The 21,273-nt window shown below is 41.3% G+C and overlaps 3 protein-coding genes across 4 annotated transcripts; 2 read left to right on the plus strand and 1 right to left on the minus strand.

Annotated features, from left to right (window-relative positions):
• The first annotated feature begins 2,975 nt into the window (after positions 1 to 2,975).
• LOC119011077 (crystallin J1A-like) lies at positions 2,976 to 7,669 on the plus strand. 2 transcript variants are annotated; one of them, XM_037083897.1, is made up of 10 exons: positions 2,976 to 3,114; positions 4,096 to 4,162; positions 4,355 to 4,531; positions 5,036 to 5,134; positions 5,233 to 5,325; positions 5,408 to 5,564; positions 5,948 to 6,063; positions 6,290 to 6,367; positions 6,511 to 6,650; positions 6,749 to 7,669. In XM_037083897.1, the coding sequence occupies exons 1-10, from the start codon at positions 3,112 to 3,114 to the stop codon at positions 6,845 to 6,847; spliced, it is 1,029 nt and encodes a 342-aa protein (XP_036939792.1). In that variant the 5' UTR covers positions 2,976 to 3,111; the 3' UTR covers positions 6,848 to 7,669. The 2 variants fall into 2 exon arrangements, with proteins under 2 accessions (XP_036939792.1, XP_036939793.1); XM_037083898.1 differs by lacking the exon at positions 2,976 to 3,114 and adding an exon at positions 3,177 to 3,350.
• Positions 7,670 to 8,234: 565 nt separating this feature from the next.
• Positions 8,235 to 14,305, plus strand: eif2b5 (eukaryotic translation initiation factor 2B, subunit 5 epsilon). The gene is made up of 16 exons (XM_037083896.1): positions 8,235 to 8,467; positions 8,717 to 8,841; positions 8,927 to 9,112; positions 9,214 to 9,391; positions 9,484 to 9,564; positions 9,645 to 9,722; positions 9,820 to 10,132; positions 10,265 to 10,410; positions 11,518 to 11,662; positions 11,750 to 11,851; positions 11,970 to 12,071; positions 12,164 to 12,254; positions 12,335 to 12,458; positions 12,572 to 12,697; positions 12,798 to 12,908; positions 14,024 to 14,305. The coding sequence occupies exons 1-16, from the start codon at positions 8,309 to 8,311 to the stop codon at positions 14,084 to 14,086; spliced, it is 2,130 nt and encodes a 709-aa protein (XP_036939791.1). The 5' UTR covers positions 8,235 to 8,308; the 3' UTR covers positions 14,087 to 14,305.
• Positions 14,306 to 14,316: 11 nt separating this feature from the next.
• Positions 14,317 to 17,260, minus strand: LOC119011078 (mitochondrial ubiquitin ligase activator of nfkb 1-A). Its single transcript, XM_037083899.1, has 5 exons — positions 17,165 to 17,260; positions 16,907 to 17,031; positions 16,718 to 16,805; positions 16,489 to 16,609; positions 14,317 to 16,404 (listed from the first exon to the last, which is right to left on the minus strand). The coding sequence occupies exons 2-5, from the start codon at positions 17,021 to 17,023 to the stop codon at positions 15,912 to 15,914; spliced, it is 819 nt and encodes a 272-aa protein (XP_036939794.1). The 5' UTR covers positions 17,024 to 17,031; positions 17,165 to 17,260; the 3' UTR covers positions 14,317 to 15,911.
• Positions 17,261 to 21,273: the final 4,013 nt, after the last annotated feature.

The raw sequence follows: 21,273 nt of genomic DNA on the forward strand, positions 1-21,273 counted from the left end.
AAAAACCTCACATGGGCAACTGGCAGTGGGGCACAGGGTGCAAGAGGGGTTGGGCTAAGTTTGACATAGGTGTGAGTGTGCCTATGTGGGGTGTCATTGAGCATGGGGAAGATGAGGCGGGGGGGTCGCTGTGGTTACTGGGGTGACAGCCCAGCCTTGTGTGTGTATGCGTGCGTTTGCGTGCGTGTGTGTATGTGTGCGTGTGTTGCAGACCTGTCAAAGTGGGTGGAGAGAGGAGATGACGACCAACATGCCCTGATTCCTCATCCAGAAGAAGACGGTGATGGAAGTGGAGGGACAAAGAAGGAGGGTGTGTGTGTGTTTGTGTGTATGTGTGTTTGTGTGTATGTGTGTGTGTGTGTCTTTCTGTGTGTGTGTGTGTGTGTGTGTTGAGCCCGTCTGCATTGAGCCAGAGGAAGAAAGAGTGATATGATGAATTTAGAGATGGCTGCGAATATGTGGCCACTCTTTTCCCATATTAAGTGTAGATGGAGGCTTGGATCCCAGCTAAAAATAATGGATGTAGGACAGAGAAGTACATATCAGGAGGGGTTGCCGGTGTCTAATTTGCTGCTGCTGGCACCGGTGCAGCGCTAGAATGTGGCAGTGGGTCACTCAGGGACATGGAGAGAGGCGAGGAGAGGAGAGGGTGGTGCACCTGCTGAGGATTGGGTGCATAGGTGTCACTTAGCCCTGACTCAAGAAGAAAGTGAAACATAGAGTTTAACAGAAGGGTTTGGGGGGGGGGGATATTTTTTTCTATCTTTTCGAGGCTGATCCATCTGTGTATACAGTATACGTGTGTCCTGTGCAGTGTGTGCATGTACGCCTGAGATGATCGCATGTGGTATTACTTTACAATTTGAAAGGAAGGAGGTAAGCTATAAATAAATACAGTCTACATGGTATCCTAATACTCCTGTTGACCCCACTCACAAGTACACAAGTCACAAAACACACCTCCCTCTGTAGCAGGACATGTAACCTGCCATATCAGCCTGCCCAGATGTTTCCAACGTAAAACATTTCTATTCTTTTTTTTTTTTTAACTCTAATATATATCAGTGTTTACACCATTTAATTTTTTGCAAGGTAAAACTGCTCTTTGAATATGTGGGATCCATTATCAGATCATTAATCATTAATAAACAATGATGTGACACCTTGCAGAAGAAGTCAGTCAACTGGAATTTTGAAATCTGATTTTAGCATCACAGCATTAAACTACATTAAACATTTGCTTTTGGCTCATGGCCCACCATTAAGTTTGAGTTTTTGCCCTTCAAGGAAAAAAGTTTGGGCTCCCCTGGTGAAATGGGCTCTGCTTTTACATGTCACATTACATCTTCCATAACCACTGATGGAGGGATTTAGTCCATTCATACACATCTGGCTTAACACAAAGAAATTAGACATTAAATGTGTTGCATCCTGACAAAACTGCTAATTGAACTGAAACCACAACATTTATATTTGCTTTTATTTTCAATAGCTATCTCCAGGTTCTTAAAAGGTCCTGTGTGTAGGATTTAGTGGCATCTTTTGCGACCTTTTGCCAGTTTGCGACCAACAGAATAACCCTCGCCTCACCCTCCTCTACAGTGGCCAGCCAAAACGTGAAAGGCCCTCTCAAGAGCCACTGTTTGGTTTGTCCATTCTGGGCAACAGGAGGAACTTAAAGGATAGACTGCCTCTGTGGAAATAAAGTATCATTCTAAACTAACAAACTACGACAGTTTTTGGTTCCAGGTAATTATACACTAAATAGAACACAATTCCATTTCTGCCAACAGAAACCCCTAAATCATGTTAACCATGTTATTGTTGTTTATGCAGTTTTTTTTTTGTTTTTTTTTAAACATACTTATTTTGTAAATGTGTTTCTGTTCATCTTCTCGAGTCATCAAACATTTACTTTCTCAGTCTAAATTATTTTCTTAAAGAGTTAATGAAGAGAACTGACACTTTAATGTGGCGAGGGTAAATACATTTTGCTGACTAAAGCACAGACAAAGTGACATGACTTGAAGTCATTAAACAGGCAAGATATTATTTCATATAACAGTAGGAAAAGCACAGAGTGGAGTTTGACCCTTTTAGATGACTTGTAAGAATAGTTTTAAAAGCATTCGCTCATCAGCTTAAAGGATAGGTTCAACCAAAAATGAAACTGAAGGCTTTATCTACTCCACCTCATGCTGGTGGAAACAAACACAAAACATTTCCCGAGCTTCACAGCAAAACCATGTTGCAGCATTCTGCGGATCAGCTGAAGAGGTTGGGGAATTGTTTTCAACCAAAACAAAAACAAGTGAGAAATAAACATAAAATGGCTCCATACAGCTTATAACAGCACAGGCAGTAATACGAGGTTCTGGAAGACCAGAGATCCAAAACCAATTTGAAATGACAATATTTATAACCTTGAAACTGTCAAGCTTATGCACTCACATCAACACCATTAGCTCAGAGGCTACAGTGAAGATGTTGCTTGAAAAAGGGTGTATATTCAATAAAACAGTTGTTCTCTTGGGTGTATACAAAATCTTTTCAAATCAATTTCGATTCTCAGGGCTTTAGGGGACTTGACGCTGGACGAGCAGAATGGAGCCAAAATGTTTTTTGTTGTTGTTTTCATTTTTTAAACAAGTCACAATCTGCTGCGAGGCCATTTTGCTGTGAAGCTCCAGAAATGTTGTGTGGACAACAGACCCTCAGCCGACTGTCCAGTGACGTGGGGGTGAGTAGACACTGCCTGAACCTCTTTAATGATATTTAAATGACCCTCTTCTGGAGCTCATAGGTTCTCTGAGCATGTCCACTTGTGTCTAACATGTTATAACTAAGAAATCAAAATTATTTCAGTGGTCATTTGTATTATACAGTGAGTGCAAAGACTGTGTGATTGTTCCCCCACAGTGCAACTTTAATTTGTGGTCAGCAGGGGGTGCTCTCTGCTTAAAACTAAACTGTGACTACACTCCTGCACAGGTTTCTTTGGGTCCTCCAGCTGTGACTGATGTTATCAGTTTGCATGTTAATGGACTTTAGACAGGCCTGAATTACACGCATCAGATCTAACTTCACTGTGTTTTGGGTATTTTATACACAATGGTATGACAACAGTATGGTGCGAAGTGTGTGCGTGTGTGTGCTTGCGCGTGTGTGTGCGTTTGGATGAGGGGGGTGTCGTCGCTTCCCTCTGGGCGGTGCTAACGAGCTAAAACATTTCATAACATGTTGTACAATTGGCATTGTCCGCCTACAGGAGGTGGACAGGGCTGAAGCGTACCACGCAACGACCTGGACTTTAGTATAATTTCGCATTTATATATACAAGTGTGTTAAAGGTAAGAGTTGTCAATGTCAGCCTAGATTATCCCGAGTTGCTAGCTTACGTTAGCTTACGCTAGCTAGCAGTCGACATAGTTTTCAAGTAGTTGCTGCTCTCTCCTCGACTGCTACTCAGGCTAGGTCGTGTTATAACGTTAGTTCTGTATATTTCATCGTTGTAATAAAGATATAAATATTGCTGCACCTGAGTCGTACAGCACTGACGGTGTATACCGCTGAAATATACTTTGAATTAGGCTCATATCAATATGTTGAATGTGTGTTGTGTTGAACATAGACTGTTAGATAATAAGGGAAATGTAATATTCTAGTGCTGCTTAAATCAAGTCAAACTCCTCCTGCCATCATTTAAAGGCCACATGACGAGGAAGTGAAGTAGTTCACTTTATGATACCTTTTTAGTAATGTTAGAGAGATACACTGTTGCCAATACAAACAGGGCTGGAACTTGCAATATTGTTGTGATCCATTAAGCTATTGTTTGATTATTCTGTTAATCGATGATGTATTAAGCGTACAAGCCATCATAGACTAATGAAAAACGCCATAAGACATAACATATTGTGTTAACAATGAAATCAATCAGAGATCAGCTGCAGATTGTAATTATCACATCATTTGACATTAATGGGGAATTGATTGTAACAGTTTAGCTTTAGTGACAAAAAGAACAGTAATAACTTATAAATGATAACCATTTGCCTAAATTCCAATTATACTGAATGCTGGATTTTTTTACAGATGGCTTCAGCTCTGGCCAACAGAGCGATGGGAGCCATCGTAGGGTCGGCCGTTGCAGATGCAGCAGGTAATAATATTAAATGTCTCTCATAACAGTAGTGTTGTTTTGTGTCTTGTGTAGTTAGTAGTCAGTCACTTTAAAGACATGACCAATGGTTTTGCCTGTTACAGCACTTTCACTTCTCATTTGGCTATTTCTTTTAAAGAAGCTTTTTCTTCTGATGAATATTATATTGACTTGATGGTTCATCCCTCACAGCACAGCCCCTCCACTGGGTTTATGACCTCCAGAAGCTGCAGGGGATCCTGGCTCAGGATCCAAACCCAGAGTTCCGCCCTGAGTCGGCCAACCCTTTCTACAGGAGGCAGACGGGCCAGCAGAGCTGCTACGGAGACCAGGCGTTTGTCCTGCTGGAGTCCCTGTCTGAGTGTGGAGGTAAGTTTGTTTCTTCATCTGATTGATGATCTCCAAACTTTGACATCTTTTGAGACTGTGTAACTTCATAGAAAATCAAGCTTAGATTAATAGATGCTACTAGAAAACAAATGGCTTGTAATGTTGGTTGGTTATGTTATCAAGTCTACCCTTCCTTTCATTATTGACACTATTATTAGACGTGTGACATGTCCAGACAGTGATGAGCGCCACAGCTGTTCTGGACATGTCGTGATACAATCCTCACAACACCTGAATTATCCTAACATTAGATCCTCATGTTAGAAATGAGTTAAGGGAACTCATCAATGAACAATAAACCAAAAAAAATATCAGGCTTTTTAGGTTGGTACTCGTGTCTGGTGGGGATGTAAGATAGTGGTTTATATCTCATTAACAGCTTGGCTCACATACGTAAAGTACATTTATATGCTAATAGGTTCTATAATATTATGATAGTAATATTATATAATAAACTGTTTTCCTATTTACCTGTTTGGCCAGGTCTAAATGTTGAAGATCTGAAGCAGCGCACACTGAAATTCTTCGGGCCTGGATCAGAGTATGACACACCTGTAAACGATCCTTACAGAGAGAAAGGAGGTAGGCAAACCATCTATTCTTTATGTTTTTGCTGATGAATAAATTCACCTCCTTTTTATTTAGTAAGGTGGGAATACTGATGATGTCCTGTGCACCAGGGCCAAGACCTCAGCTGCCCATCGAGGGACCGTGGAGACAAGCAAGTTTGAAGAGCTTCCTGAAGAATGTGGATGCCGGCAAAGAGGAGACAGGTAAAGCAGCAGTGCAGTCATCACAAAACTGAGACATATCTTGGAGAAACAGCTCTAACTGATGTGTATGTGTTTACCGCAGGCTGTGAGAACGACTGTCAGATTGATGGAATAGCCAAAATGGCTCCTATTGTGGCGTTTTATGCAGGAAAGCCTGACATGCTGGAAAAGGTTGAGCAGGCAATCCGTGTCACACAGAACAATGATGCATGTGTGGCGGAGACTCTGGCAGCAGCAAGGTCAGTAGGTCTCCAAATACAGACATGAATGACTACAAATGTGATGGTGTACTTAGTTTTAGAATGTACTTGTCATGTCTGTATCTAAAATATCATGATATATTGATGTGCCAAGTCACAGTGTCACGCCTTTACCACTCAAATTTCTGCTATCAGGATAAACATACAAAAAAACAAAGTACTAATATACAAGTACTGGTATACAAGTAGTAATACCAGTATAGACCTTGTGAAATATATTATGACGCTTTATTATAATGGCTTTTGCTGGCTGTTTAATACACATTTCATTAAGTTGGAAATTCCACCAACCAAATAAAAAAGCTGCTCCTTCAATTAAAAAAAACATGAAATGCATTGTACATTGACTGACTGATTTCTAGGTTCCTTGAGCATTTCATCTTGAATGGTCCTGATCCAAAAGCCTTGGACTCGGTGCTCGATCAGCTCAGAGACCCGAACAGAAAGCAGCCCCAGGAGCTGGACAAAGCAGTCATTGGTATGTGAGACCTGCAGAACTGCTGCTTCACTGCGCAAAAGTCAGTCATGGGATTAAAGGGTCTACACTTCCCCTTTTTGCATGTTTATTTCAAAACATTCAATCTGTTTCTACGCTTCTCAAAAAGTTAACATGCAACAATGTGTGTAATATTATGTACTTTTTATTATGACATGATGATTATATGTGAGTGACTGTGTTTACCTGACTTTCTGGTTAATTTCAGGGCACATTCATCAGGTGAAGGAGAATTTATCAAAGACTCCAAAGGAGCTAATCCCCACCGTGTTTCCAAACACATGAGGTATCTCACAGAGCTCGGTTTAACCTTTTTCATCAGTCACACTTTTAAATACATTTCAGTAATGGAGTGCTAAATGTAACTCCGTCATTTATTCGACTGATATCAAGCCAACAAGTTAAAAGCCTTCATGCCTTCTGTTTCAGGTTTGCCAGGTGCGTTCCAAGCAGCGCTGCATGGAGTCCTCACAGCCGAGCACTACGAGCAGGCTGTGAGAGACACCATGAGCTGTGGGGGATGCACCTGTAGCAGAGGGTCCTTCATCGGAGCCTGTCTCGGGGCTCAGGTATGATTGTGCGCTAATCTGACATTTATGATATTTAGAAGTAAGCCAGTGTCATATGTTTTGATAATTTATGAAGTGTGCTTTTTTCATTCTCACAGGTCGGACTTGAGGGAATTCCAGCTACCTGGACATCCAAAACCCTGCGCTATGACTCCGTGTTGGAGCATGCCAAGAAAATAACCAAACATCACCAATAGTTATTTTTGTGGCAGTATAATGTGTTTTACAATCTGAGGTTGATGGGAACAAAGTGAAGAAACTGTTGCACTTTTACAGAACAGTGAATGAAGGTTCTTGTCTAAACTTTTGGACGGCAGGAGCCGGATGTTTTTGTCTCTGTTAAAGTTTAACATGTTGGTTCAGATGTTCACTAACTGACAGCAATAAAGTAATTCTGGAAAAAAAGTAATGTAGAATGGTTTGTGCAGTATCAAGTTTGGCTGTTTCATGATGCTACCAGTATCGACCAGTAAAGGCAGGGCTTATCATTTTGACAACAAGAAAAATTAGAAATAAAGCACTGAAATGTTTTTATCGAAATGTTATTCAAATCCTCAGTACCAGAGAGTCAAGGTGTGACTTGTTGGTGATGTCCTTGTATTGTATATTAATGCCTGAGTTATTAGTTGTGGATAGACAGAAGTAAAAGGTAGTGAAGTGATGAAATACAGTGATCTAAGGAGTGGGGAAATAGCATTAAGTAGTAAATAAAATAGAAATAAGATTAAGAAAATGCAGTGTGTGACTGGAGAAAGAAAAAATCACCCCATTAGTTTTCCAATGTATTTACTCAAGGCAGTTCTTTTTTTTTTCTTTTTTTTCCCCTTTTTTTGACATGCGCATAAGCCTTTTTCTTTTGTCATTTTAGTTTGCACAAAATACAGTAGGTCCAAGAATCTGGAAAAGTTGTATTTGGGAAATATGTAAATTTGTCAAAATCTATTCCCCTCCAATGTTTTAATTTTTCAATCTGTACCTCACAAATTTGGTTGATAACAAATTAAATGCAATGAAAAGAGTTGGTTTTCACATCATTTATTCTATTCAGTGTGAGTAAGGCTATCAGCAAGTTGAAAATTAGATTTGTAGACAACATTTTAGCTTAACATTTAAGTATTAAGCATTCTGTATAATATGATAAGATTATTTTTTGTATTTGTTGGGTGGAGTTGGACTTGAACTCGGATCCTGAACTGAATCTCTCAATATCAGACACAAATAAAAGACTTGCTCAATGAATAAATCTTTTTCCTTTAAATACATAATTTCGACTTCATCTTGACTTCATTTATTTACCTTTGTATTGACCGAACCAGCCTATTAATTTACTTTTCCATTTATTGTACTACATTTAGTATTTTTACTCATGAACTCATAATTTTTTATGTATGTATTTCCTTATTTAATTCAAATTTTGCCAACTACTGTCCTCCAAATAAATACATATCTCTGATTTACCAAGACAAATTAAATTAATGTTATCATATACATTAAACAAATCTGTCCAATGGAATCAATGTAAACAAATGTGCTCTGAACCTTGTTAAGACCGTACGCGCGAACAGCCGCCTCACTCCAACCACGACAGTGTTATTGTCCCACCGGAGCCACCGTAGAATTTTCTGACGACAGAGTTGGTTAGCACTTGGGAGTCAAACATGGCTGGTAAAGGGGGAAAACAGAGTCGCTCTGGCTCTGGCCTTTCGGGTAGAAAAGGAGCGGGTGACCAGGAGGAAGAGGAGCAGCCGCTGCAGGCTGTTTTAGTCGCTGACAGCTTCAACCGGAGGTTTTTCCCGGTGACCAAAGACCAGCCGAGGGTAAGCAGCGGGCTAAGCTAACAGTACCGCTAATAGATGCTAACTAATGTCCATGCTGTAAACAGTGACAGGGCTGCTCTGACACTGATGAAATATTTCTCAATACCTTAACTTGTGACGTTTAAGTAGTTTTATTTAGCTGTTGTGTTTAATAATGATTAAGGACTTGTGTCAAGTTTACAGCTTTAATCCTTCCACTCTTTCACCCTCGTCATCTCTCGTCATCTGTCACATTTGTAATACTGACAGGCTCTACTGCCGCTGGGTAACGTTGCCATGATCGACTACACCCTGGAGTTCCTCACCTCCACCGGGGTGCAGGAAACGTTTGTCTTCTGCTGCTGGATGGCCAGTAAAATAAAGGAACACTTGCTGTGAGTTTCACTAATACTGTGTGATCATCCACCACTGCAACATTGGTCTCAATGAAAGATCTTGACCTGTCACTGTGTCTGACAGGAAGTCCAAGTGGTGTCGACCCACCTCTCCAAACACAGTCCACATCATCACCTCAGAGATGTACCGCTCCTTAGGGGATGTGCTCAGGGATGTAGATGCAAAGTCTCTCGTGCGCTCTGACTTTGTGTTGGTTTACGGAGATGTAGTATCCAATGTTGACATCAGTCAGGCACTGCAAGAGCACAGGTAAGATATAATCCACCTCTTTTCGTATGCGAACATGAGAAATGACAGGATGAGTGATCTTGGATTGTGTTACTATAAGACTGTGTGTCATTTTTGCCCAGGCATCGTCGAAAGATGGACAAGAACATCTCGGTGATGACGATGATCTTCAAGGAATCATCGCCAGGCCATAAGTCCCGCTGTGAGGAAGATGACGTCATTGTTGCTGTGGACAGTAAAAGCCAGCGGATATTGCACTACCACAAGACACAAGGGCTGAAGAGGCTACAGTTCCCTGTGGTGAGCGTTTCACTTCATAACCAGTCTTTACCTTACTCTGGCTTGGGATAGATGAGTGACAGTTGCTTCTGTTTTTTTTTTTCCCCTCGCAGAACATTTTCCACAGCGGAAGCAATGAGTTTGAAATCAGACACGACCTCCTGGACTGTCACATCAGTATCTGCTCTCCACAGGTTTGTTTCCAAACAGAGGAGGAAGCTGTTGAACTACTGACAGCTATTGTAGTAATAATATTTTTTTCAAAATTTTTCAGGTTGCTGAGCTCTTCACTGACAATTTTGACTACCAAACCAGGAATGACTTTGTCAGGGGGATATTGGTCAATGAAGAGGTACAACACAGCAAGTTATTTTTATTGAAATGTGGAATCTTGTCCACAAATGTAAATTAGCACATCACAAGCCATAATAAATTTTATATTGCTTTAGATCCTGGGCAACCAGATACACATGCATGTCACAAAGGATGGCTACGGTGTCCGAGTATCCAACCTTCTCATGTATGACTCGGTGTCGTCGGACCTGGTGCGGCGATGGGTCTATCCTCTCACCCCTGAGGCCAACTTCGTCGACCAGAAGGGACGGAGCTGTACGTATTCTCGCCACAACGTCTACAGAGGCTCCGGAGTCAGTCTGGGCCACGGCAGCCAGATGGAGGAGAACGTTCTCATTGGCTGCGACACCAGCATTGGTGCAAACTGTTATATTTCTAACAGTGTCATCGGTAACAACTGCACCATAGGTGAGCTGCATGATCAGCACCATCCAGGACTAGATGTTATCATTTTTGTGTGTAAGAGACTATGTACAAATATGTAACAGCAGAGATGTTGACAATTATCCTTTTTATGTTTGTTTTTTTTTATTGTAACAGGTGACAGTGTAAATCTGGACCATGCCTACATCTGGAATAATGTTCACATTGCCAGCAACGTGGTGATCAGCCAGTCTGTTGTCTGTGACAAGGTTGAGGTCAAAACAGGGGTGACGCTGAATAAACAGTGTGTCCTGGCTTATAATGTAAGCAACATGTATTATCATTCATTGATTGTGACTAGTTAAGAGCTGAATTGTGAGTGTGCAGATCCGCTTGTTGGTGCTAACTACAAACAAACATTTTCATGACAATGGTATGTGCTGAAAACTCGTGTTTTGAAGTAAATAAGTATGTAACTCTCACTGAATTTACACAGTGCAGGAACAAGTGATGGGAGGGGGCGGAGACAGACACCATTAACCACATGACAAGACACCAAATTATCAAAATGATTTTGAAGATGTTTTAGGTCAAAAAGTTACATAGTGTTGCTTTATGAAAGGACAACAGTTTTCAGTGAATACTCTTAAATTAACAGCTGAAATGTTTTCAGCAGTTCTACTAATGATGAAAACCGGCTCATTGCAGTAATGAACCTTTAACTGAGAAGCAGCCACGTGTATTGCTTACACGGTTCAACTCCTGAACTGCTTCAACTGCAACTGTAGCACAAGAACATTTTAAAAGATTTAACAGTTTAAATTAGTTTGATTTTTGTATTGTTTCAAAAACAGACATTGAAACTGTCTCAACTGCAATTTTTTAAAAATCCGATAGGACATGTGAACCATTAAAAAAAAATTCAAGTCAGAAACGAATCAATCAAATGTTAGATTTGTGGGATGTGAGAACACTGGAGAACTTTTCATGAACAGTTTTGTATGTGATAAAATTCGGGCAGCACAAAAAGGGGGAGGGGTCGTATTGCAATTTTTTTACCACTATGATAAGGATTTATGATTAATTGGTATGATTATTTTTGCATTTCCATTTTCCAACAAACATGTCAACAAACATTTGGACGACTGTTGAAATCGTCCCAGTGTCTATGATTTGGATATTACAATTACGATATTGATTATATTTACATTAATTGTGCAGTACCAGGTAAAATTCACCGCAGTATCTGTAGATTTTGGCATCAGACTGTGACCATTGTCATAGTCCTGCTTTTCTTGGACAATGTGAATGCACTTCACTTTGCGTTCTGTGTGCTGTGATGACTCTCCATCAGGGCATTATGAGCAACGGCAGTTGCAAACATTCATCATATTTCTTTGTCACTTTATTTTCTGTGAACTGTTTTCCAGGTGGTGATTGGACCAGACGTCTCTCTTCCCGAGGGAACTGTAGTGTCCATGCACCATCCTGATGAAGAGGAGGATGAGGATGATGATGAATTCCTGAGTGACGATGCAGAGGTTGGTCACAGTAAAGACAAAACCAAACTGAAAGGTGTGTATTGAATGTGTCCTGACGCATACATTGAATGGCCAAAATGCTTAAAATATTTGTGGTAATGAGTTTTCTTCTGTGCTTCAGCTTTTAACCCAGCAGAGGTTGGAGCAGAGGGAAAGGGCTACATCTGGAAGGCCAGCAGTCTGGATGACACAGAGGACGAAGAGCTGTCGCAGTGTCTCTGGGGTAGGACAGCAACTCGGCTGGTTTGTTTAGCTTATTGTAGAGTCCGAAAAAAACTGGTATTCCCCACGATGCCGCAGGTCGTGTCCGAGCAGCCTGACTTATGTTTCTCGTGCAACAGGTTTGGTTTTGAACCCTGACGTTGACAGTGAAAGTGAGGACAGTGAGCCTGACGATCCTGACGATCCAGTGATTCCCTCACCTGAGACGGACGACGTCAAAGGTGAGGAAAAAACAGGATTAAATAGAATGGAAATCAGAAGTTATATATGTTTTCCTTACCTGACTCTTGTTCGTTGGTGCGTTCATGTGTAGTGTTCCAGATGGAGGTGCTGGGGACCCTGCAGAGAGGTTTGGAGGAAAACATCGGCTTTGACAATCTTGTCCTCGAGATCAACTCTCTCAAGTAAGGAGGAATTTAAAAATGTCCTTTCCCTTTACAGTTAGCTACACATCCAGTTTGACACACTCTTTCTCTACATATAGGTATGCCTACAATATCACAATGAAGGAGGTGATTCAGATTTTAACCAACGTGGTGCTGGAGTATCCTTTCCAGCAGCAGGGCCCACAGCTTACCCCAGCGCAATACGTTGCTCTGCTCCTGCCTGTAAATATTATTGTCATACAGCACAATTTTATTTAAGTGTAGACATGATAAATAAATAAATATAATAAATATCCTCGTGCATGTTTTCACTCTTGTGTTTGTCCTCCTCTCAGTTACTGAAGAAATGGGCGCCGGTGTTTAAGAACTACGTGAAGAGAGCACAGGACCATCTAGACTGTCTCTCCGCCTTTGAGGAACACTTCCTGGAGCAGGACAGTCACTGGCCTGCTATGGTCAAGGTCAGGGTCTCCACCACGTACACTCAGTGATCTGCTGGCTGTTATGAAGGTTGAACTCAAGAACAAGAAAAGAACATGGGGTTTTTTTTTTTCTCTCCAGGTCCTGATGAACATGTACCAGCTGGAGATCCTGGAGGAGGAGACGATCCTGCGCTGGTTCTCCCAGGGGGCAACAACCGACAAGAGCAGACAGCTCAGAAAGAACCAGGGGGTACGTACAGGGCACAGGGCTTTATGACTGAATTAGAAGGAGAGTTGGTGTAAAGGACCAGGGGAGTGTAAAGAGGGAGTTCAATAAACAGAACTGGGTTTTTTTTCGTCCTTATTATGAGTTTATTTACTCCCCAAATCCAAAATACAATCGGACTTTCACTTTTGAGGTTTCAATTCAATTGGAACTCTTCTTTTTTCAGCACTGACAGCCCTGCCACTGTTTGTCTATTGCATCTGGGATTGTAAAGGTCTTGCTGTTACTTACATTTTCACATTCTCCTTTAAGAGGACAGGGTTGTGTTACAACAACATATCCTTGTGGCTTTTTGCAGGTCAGGGTTAGGCAAGAAATTTGAAATATCAGAGGTTAACAAAAAAAAAATACCCCTCTCAATAATGAATATTGGACAAAAATTCAGTTTTTCTCACTTCTGTCCAACGTAAAACCCTCGTTCCAATGATATCAATAAAGATCCCAGAAAAAGAAAATAAACCCAACATCTTCTGTTGTGCACAAGTTGGCAGAATAGAGATTAAAAACACGACCAGTAGAATCGCAGATCCTGTTTTTGATCATTGTAACTTCTCACTTCTCGCTTCTTACCTGTCCACGGGCATCTGTCATGCTGGATTTCTCACAACCCTGTTCTAATAGGTGGCGGAAGTACACTTAATAGTACACATTCAACTACTTTACTCAGTTAAAAGTGAGAAAGTACCCAGTGTATGAAGTATCCCTCTAAAGAACATTTCTATTGGCCATTTCGGTGTGAGCCGAACTAAACCTGAGCATTTTTCTCCTCCCGCTTTTTCTCCCCATTCGATTCTCCCTCTGTTTCCCCTTTATTACTTCCTTCATGTTGTTTTGTCTTACTACGTCTGCCTTGCATGTTGTGTACTGATAGATTGAAGTCAGCCATGCAGTGACGCAAAATAGAAATAATTTCCCTCAAATGCATTCAACCGTATGTAAAATATAAGGTGTACAAAGGAGAGATTTAGAAATCCATAAAAGGTTACATAAAAAAGTTGTCCGAAACAAAGTGCAGATACTGAAAAAAAAAATCTTCTCCTCCCCATCTGCCTTTTCTGACGCATGTTTTCCTCCAACAGCTTCAGAAGTTCATCCAGTGGTTGGAAGAGGCTGAGGAGTCTTCAGAGGAGGAAGGGGAATAATGAGGAGCACATCAGAAGGGACAGAGGACTCTGTAAAACTTGAAAACTGTTGTGTGAATAAAGGGATTCAGGCAGTTGGTTTTACCCTCCACAGCAGCTTCCGTCAGGACCATCTCTGTACAGTTCAAGCTGACATACATTTTATCACATAGTGCCACGTGATGTAAGGGCTGTGTGCTATGAATGTCTATATTCAAATAAAAAAGAAAGACCCTCGGACCACTTGGAAATATGTTGTAATAGAATCCATCTCACTTTATTGTCAACAACAGGGAATGTCTTCTGTTGCTACAAGGTTCTAAAGAGAGACAGTAAAGGTAAACCCATATCCTTTCACAAGACCGTACAACAGTTTTAGGCCCGCTTTCTCACAAACTGAACCTGACTGCAGGTCAAAAAACAATACAGTAAAAACATAATCATCTAGGAGGTAGAAGATTATCTGCTTTATTCATACAATACGAATTGCTCTCAAATTTGACTTTATTTCCATCCTGTCTGGACTGAATACTCAGACTGACAGTGATAAAATAAGTCATTCTTTCATCATTTTGAGACCTTATAAACCATTATACTGATTTTACATTATTAAAAAAAATTACATGACATTACAGAAAAAAAGTTCCCTTCAGAAAGTAGCATTCATTTTTGGAATTCTATGGTTGATCAATCATAAAACGGTAAATAACCTGCATTGAATCATGTTCTTCTGAGATGTTTCATCCCTTGTTACATTATGACTGCAGAAGAAATTCAGGGCTCATGATCCGGTTTCTGCCATATTCATCCTGTAGCAAGATTTACCCAGATTCTAAATAACGTCTTGATGAGACTAAACGGCCACACTCACCAGGTGTAGGATTTGGGTATAAAGAGAAACTTTGACAAGTGGTTAGAATCTTTTAAGTGGTCCGTTAACTACGGTGGCCCAGACTGGCCAGACAGAACAGCCCTGGATGACACAAACAAAATAAAAAATGAATATTTCAGGTAACACTAATATTTTTCATAACAGTTAATAACAGGAAAACACATAATTAATGTAGTGTTAATTATAAACAAAAATCATTGTTGCTGCCTTCACAGTTTCGTTCATGTGTTCTCATTTTATTGCGTTGCCAGGAAAGTTACTCGTTTTCTGTTTTGTTCATTTGTTTTCTCTCTCACCTCTGCGAAGGGTCTACGTTTTTGCCTGTCTCCACTGGCTTGTGAACAGGATTACACAAAAAACTACCCCATCAACTTTTGGTGCAGATCTGGAGAAAAGGGATGAATCCAAGAATTGTATTCTCCCTTTCTTTAACATCCATTCAACATTTTTGTTTGATTTCTCAAGTAATAACTCATGGATCTTGGAAAAAAGGAATCGGGTATATTTAGGTTGCTGGTATCTATGAATGAGTACAGTTTGATCCAGGTCCAAATAAAAAATATGTTTTTTTTAATTTGATAGCGGATTAAGCTTGACTGAAGTAAAGGGGCCTGCAGGGCATTAGTGGAGTTATGCACTCTACTGGGTGCTGTTCTTGTCTGTAAATGTGTTTTCTAAAATGTTGTTATTCTCTCTATTCATCTCACTTGTTTCATCCTTTGTTGTTTGTTTTTCCCCTTGCAGCCTCCCCAGCTAAGGCTTTGCTTCACCTTGCAACAAGAAAATACTTTGGCAGTGAGACAAAATCTAAAACGTGCTGCTGAGTTATCCTAGCATCAAGATGGTGCTACGGTTTCTAAAGTAAAACACCTGAGGCAGCATTGGGTTACCCAGTGACCAGACCAGTGTGCAGCTTTGTAAGCCATTATCGCCGTAGTATTCACGTGTTTGAGCCTACTTTGATTTGTCGTCCCGTTTCTCCACCAGGCCGTAAATGACCTTGGCTAGGAGAGAAGCCCCTGTGATGCCAGTAACAGCAGTCAGCGTCTTCCACATGCTGGCTGTGCTCTCGTGTCCATCCAAGAAGCTCCTGTGGTCAGTGGGGACCAGGATGAACTTGCGGCCGTCCTGCGGGGCCTGCAGCCTCATCACTTGGCCCCCCTCGAGCACCACCTCACCAAAACCAGTCAGGGTGCTCCCCACCCGCAGCAGCTCCTCGCTCTGCTCCATCGCCACAGGTCTCTCCCCGCTGAGGCCCTGCAGCATCACGTTCACCAAGCCCTCCTCAGCACGTCTCACTTTGTGATAAACCGTCTCCAGGTAGCAGCCAGAGGCGTCCAGAGGGTTTTGAACCTTCACGTACAAGTCATTGATGTAGGCTCCAGGGCTGACCAGGCTGAAAGGCACCGCGTTGTTGGTCTCTTTCCTGTTAATTGTCCGAGAATTCCTGGAAAATTAATCAAACTCTTACAAACAGGCTACAGGGTTAATTAGGAGACATTTCTTTGTTTTGTTCTGTTGTCTCCTGTACCATGTGCGGCTCAAAGAGTTCCAGTATTTCCAGTGCTCCTCCACTGCTATCTTCTGGATCACGCCAAAGCATCTTGGAACAAACTGGCTGGCCAGTGGCTCCCCATCTGCCTGGACCATACCTTGAAACAGACAGTAGGGAAACTGTAATTCCTCTTTAAAAATATCACCATGGCTGACCACATTCAAAACTGCACTTGCAAAAATGTTAATTCTCGACATGTCTGTACCTTCTACAGCAACATACTGAAGCCGCTTACGTGGAGTTGCCCACAGCACCTTCACCAAATGTTGGTCTGGCCTGAAAACGGGTATTTCCTGACATGAACACAAAAAAGCTTTCAAATGAGCATTTTCAATTGTTTGACAACATGAGCTGTATTGACACTTGACCAGGGCTCAGACAACTATGTGCTTACCCTCAGCTGTTTCAACTCTTTCTTCTTTTCTTGGTATAAATGATAGAAGAGGCCAGAGAAGGCGAAACTGGACCCGACACCAATCAAAACCAGCGGGTTTACAGGAAGGTCACCCATATCTGCGTCTGTGACAGGAATGTATAAAGTCAGCACTAGTCAGAGTAAACTACTGTGCACGCATTAACTATCAGTGTCGAAGAACTTTATGTGTTTTTGAGGAATAACGACGTAAAGACCGACGAGTGGGACAACTCTTACCTGCTAAAACTCCGACTCATGGGCAAATTGGTCACATAAATCGAAAACAAAAGTGACAATTACGTTGGTACCATTTCCTTGTTTGTCCACGTTGCGTCACATTTCATCAGCCAATAGAAATACACCGTATTTTCCCTAGTTTATTATTTTTTTGACCGCCAGGTGGCAGCAACGTCCTCATGAAGAAGTGCTATTTACACAGTTCAGGTTAGTATACAGTACTGTAATATGTTTATCCTTAAAACGAAGCATGATGTCGTTGTGGTTGATTACAAGCGAAGGTCTATAGTTCAGATTTCACTCAAAGTAGGCTACAAAGATAATGGCAACAACTGACACTTTAAATAATCATCATGCAGAATGGCCCCTTTCAGTGTTATGTTATTTTTCATGCATTGTAAGTGCTACCTAAATTTTGTGGTTGTACAAGGAGGCACACCATATAACAAGTTTATTAGTTTCAGATTACTCTATAAGATTTTGTGTAAAAAACCTGAATCTGAAAAGTAAGTATAGTATAGCATAGCAACTATATTTGAATGTAGTCAAATTCAAACAACATACTGTAGGAGAACCACCAAAGACATCTCATGACCACAAGTTGTTCCAGGGCAGGCTTATTTATATATTATTTGCGTAGTCAAATATCACTTTCAGTGTCTCAATAGGCGTGTCGGGCCCAGATCATGCATGACAATACAACAAGCATTTCCAAAAGTGATCACAAGATGTTTATTAGGGAAGGGGGAAAAAAAACACGTGGCACTTTCTTTCTATTTCTATGAAGTAATTCAAATCAAACTTCTTGAAAGGGTAAAACCACTCTTCAGTTAAACAATTCGCAACTTGCATGCTTTTTGTTAGGGGGTAAAAGCACAATGGTGGACTGCAACTGAAAACATTTCCTCAAAACCGTACTAAAGCAAAGTATTGTACTCTTTACTCCACTACATTTATGTAACAAATAAAGTTACTTTTAACTTTGCTAATTAAAGGCACTGCCAACCCACACAGGTGTTTTCAATCACTTTGGCGGATTAGATCTCTAGTATGTAAATATTGCAGGAGTCCACCACTGCAAAAGCACAAATGGTTCCGGCCTCAGCTGCGGCCCTCTGAGAGAACGCCGCTTACTTTGAAGTGGATACAGCTTTTAAAATCACTCCCTTCTAGTCTTCGCCAGTGATATTTCTGTTGGCACCAAAAAAAACCAAAAAAAAAACAGCATTAGCGTCATGGCAACTACTTACAGCTGTCCAAATAAAAAAACAGCTGTAAGGATCCCAATTTGACCTAGAAACCTTGAAATCACTGGTATGGAAAGGACGGTTGCATTAAAAAGTAGGCAGGTGTTGTTACTGACCTAGTGGAAAGAACACTGGTTTTGAACCATCACAAGTCCCGTTAGTTGGAGGGAACAAACATCAGTGGGGGAACAGACATCGACACAACGGAGTGCTCTACATTGAGAGAATGCCAATCTGTTCACCCTCGTTTTACCTTGGTTTCTATGAGTCTACCTCTTCACCTTCTTTACCTCCATCATCAGTGGGGTTCTTTGTCTTTTGCTGTGTAGAGTTTCCACAGTTAGTCCGGTTGTTCCACAGTCACCTGGGGATAGTGACCGGGGAAAACAATGGCTGTTTTGGTTAACCAATGGCATATGCACTTCTTTGGTGCCATAATTTGTCCCTAAATATTCAGTGAAAAATTGTGCCCTGTTGGAGACTAAATAGCACAGTGAAAGAGAGCTTTATAGGGAACCAACCTCTGCAGCCATTACATTGCACAATCAGTGGCCTATTTGCCTCAGAATGAAAAGTTGAAGCAAAAACAGTGGTCCACTGCCAGTTTAATGTCTTTAAGGTTGCAATGTGAGATCATTTTACTGTAAGATATTTAAAAATGACTAAAATTATCGATGTGAAGAAATAATGATATTGGTGTTGTTCTGAAGACGCATATGTATTGTGCAGAAGAGACATATTCTGACTTCAGCCTACTAACAAGATAGCCCCAGCGCTCCAAAGCTCCTGTGAGCACCAGCGCTGTTGCTCTGAGTTTCCAGTCTGGGCAGACTAATAGGACTGCCAGCTGCACGGCTAACTGAGCTAACTAGCTAACCGCAGCTACAGTTGGTGGCTGTTAGCCACTTCTCTGGTGATGTGCTGCCCCCGTTTTTGTTTGGAGTTTGAATTCAACAGGTGGTCGATTTTTACATACTGCATCTTTAACGCGTCACAGCAGTGTGATATGGCAGTTTTACTGCTTGTTATCCTGGTGTGACTGATTGATGTTGCCAGTCTGAAAGATGTATTCATGACAGTGATGATTTGCAGGCTGAGTCATGCTGCATTTATGGAGACCGTAACATGCTTTTCATTACAGGTTGCGTACGTCTTTGGAATTTGAGCTGTTCCACGAAGGAGGATTTTCATTTCTAACCTCCCAGTATTTCACAACACTGGAGAAAAGTTACATAAAAATACTTTTTAGAGCTGAGAAATCTTTTCTTCTGTCCTTGGTTTATTCCTTTATTTCCTTATTTGCCCCTGGAGAGGTCCAGATCACGTTAGCACACTCAATGCTGAAGCACTAATCCTCTGATTACGTTTTTTACTGAAAGTTGCCAGCCTGACCCACGTAATACACCCATGCATCATAAAGTAAAGCGTCACAGACTATTCCAGCTCCCTTTTTATTGTCTGCCTCTCTGTCTGGGTACTAAATAGCTACCTGTTTCTCTTGGCACACAGTATTGGACTGGGAACACACACCTGTTTTAAATATGTGGTCATATTTTCACCTGTCATTAGATGCTATCTGCACCTACTCTCTTCAAACCCTTTTTTTTTCTTTAGGTTGTGAGTGGTGTTGCTGAAATTGAACATGCATCTGCACTGCTGGAAATACTTGAAATATACGCATATACTCATTTACCATAGTTTTTCAAATAGAAGTGAATCTTCAGGGGGCATCTCTGAGACCACAACATTAAAAGCATTTTTAATTAAACACCCAAAGCCAAGAGAAGAGAGGAGACACACTACTACACAATACCCCGAGATGCTTTGTCTCTCTCTGGCAGTTCATGCTCATCCTGATCAAGGCGTTGCTTCATTCCTCTGCAGTATGTCTGTGCTTACAGACAGCAAAAGGGGCGTTTAGCTCAAAATATTGACGTCAGTTACCTTATTGTGGAAACACCTCTCACTCAGTCATTTGTGACCTTGGTGCAGCATCTCCAAACCTGCATGGAACAAACCTCGGATGACACTGACAGCACATACAGGCTCTCGTGACAGTCGAGATACGCGCTGGCTTCACGACTGTTGCAGAAAATCAGGACGAAATGAAAAGACTCAGGCAAATTACGATCAGATCTCAGCAGAAGGTTTTGACCGCCAGCTCTTGACTTCTTTATCTTGAGAGAGGCACGCAAGAAGCAACCTCGACCAGAGGACCAAGGACCAAACCAGAGTATAAACAGAGAGCATAGCTTACCATGTGGTTGCAAATAACAAACTAACCTACATCTTAACATGTTCTGAGCTGATACCTGACAGTGGGATAGCAAAATTGCCAGACCAGTCTCGTCCTTGGCTAATGAATAGTGGTTATTGTTATAGCATTCAATAGCAAAAAAAAAGTCCCTGAATCCTCATCTCTGACTTTCACAGTGCTCTCAGTTCTCTTGTATTTCTTTCTTTTAAAGACGCACACACACCCCTTGGCTCATCCTCTCGCCGATTAGTGTGATAAGAAAGAAGACACACTGCTTCCGAGCTGCACCATCTCCTTCAAGTTCATTTGAGACAGTGGGGAATGGGTGGCACAGAAGCTATGGATCTAGTTATAATGAATGGCTAGCAGAAAACGTCTACATTTATGTTTTGCACACGAGGAGCCCTCAACATTCTGACCTTGAAAATATACTGTAAGGTAGTGCTCTGTCAGAGAGAACGATCATTTTCTTGGAACACATGCAGCTCAGGGGGACGTTTAGTTAAGTTAAAGCAATGTGATTAACAGAATACGATCATGATAGTGTGATGGCCTCTGGGAGCCTGCACTATAGGCACCAGCAAGCCAACGTGCTCGTAATGACA

The sequence above is a fragment of the Acanthopagrus latus genome, chromosome 21 (genome assembly GCF_904848185.1).
Source record: "Acanthopagrus latus isolate v.2019 chromosome 21, fAcaLat1.1, whole genome shotgun sequence".
NCBI classification, from domain to species: domain Eukaryota; kingdom Metazoa; phylum Chordata; class Actinopteri; order Spariformes; family Sparidae; genus Acanthopagrus; species Acanthopagrus latus.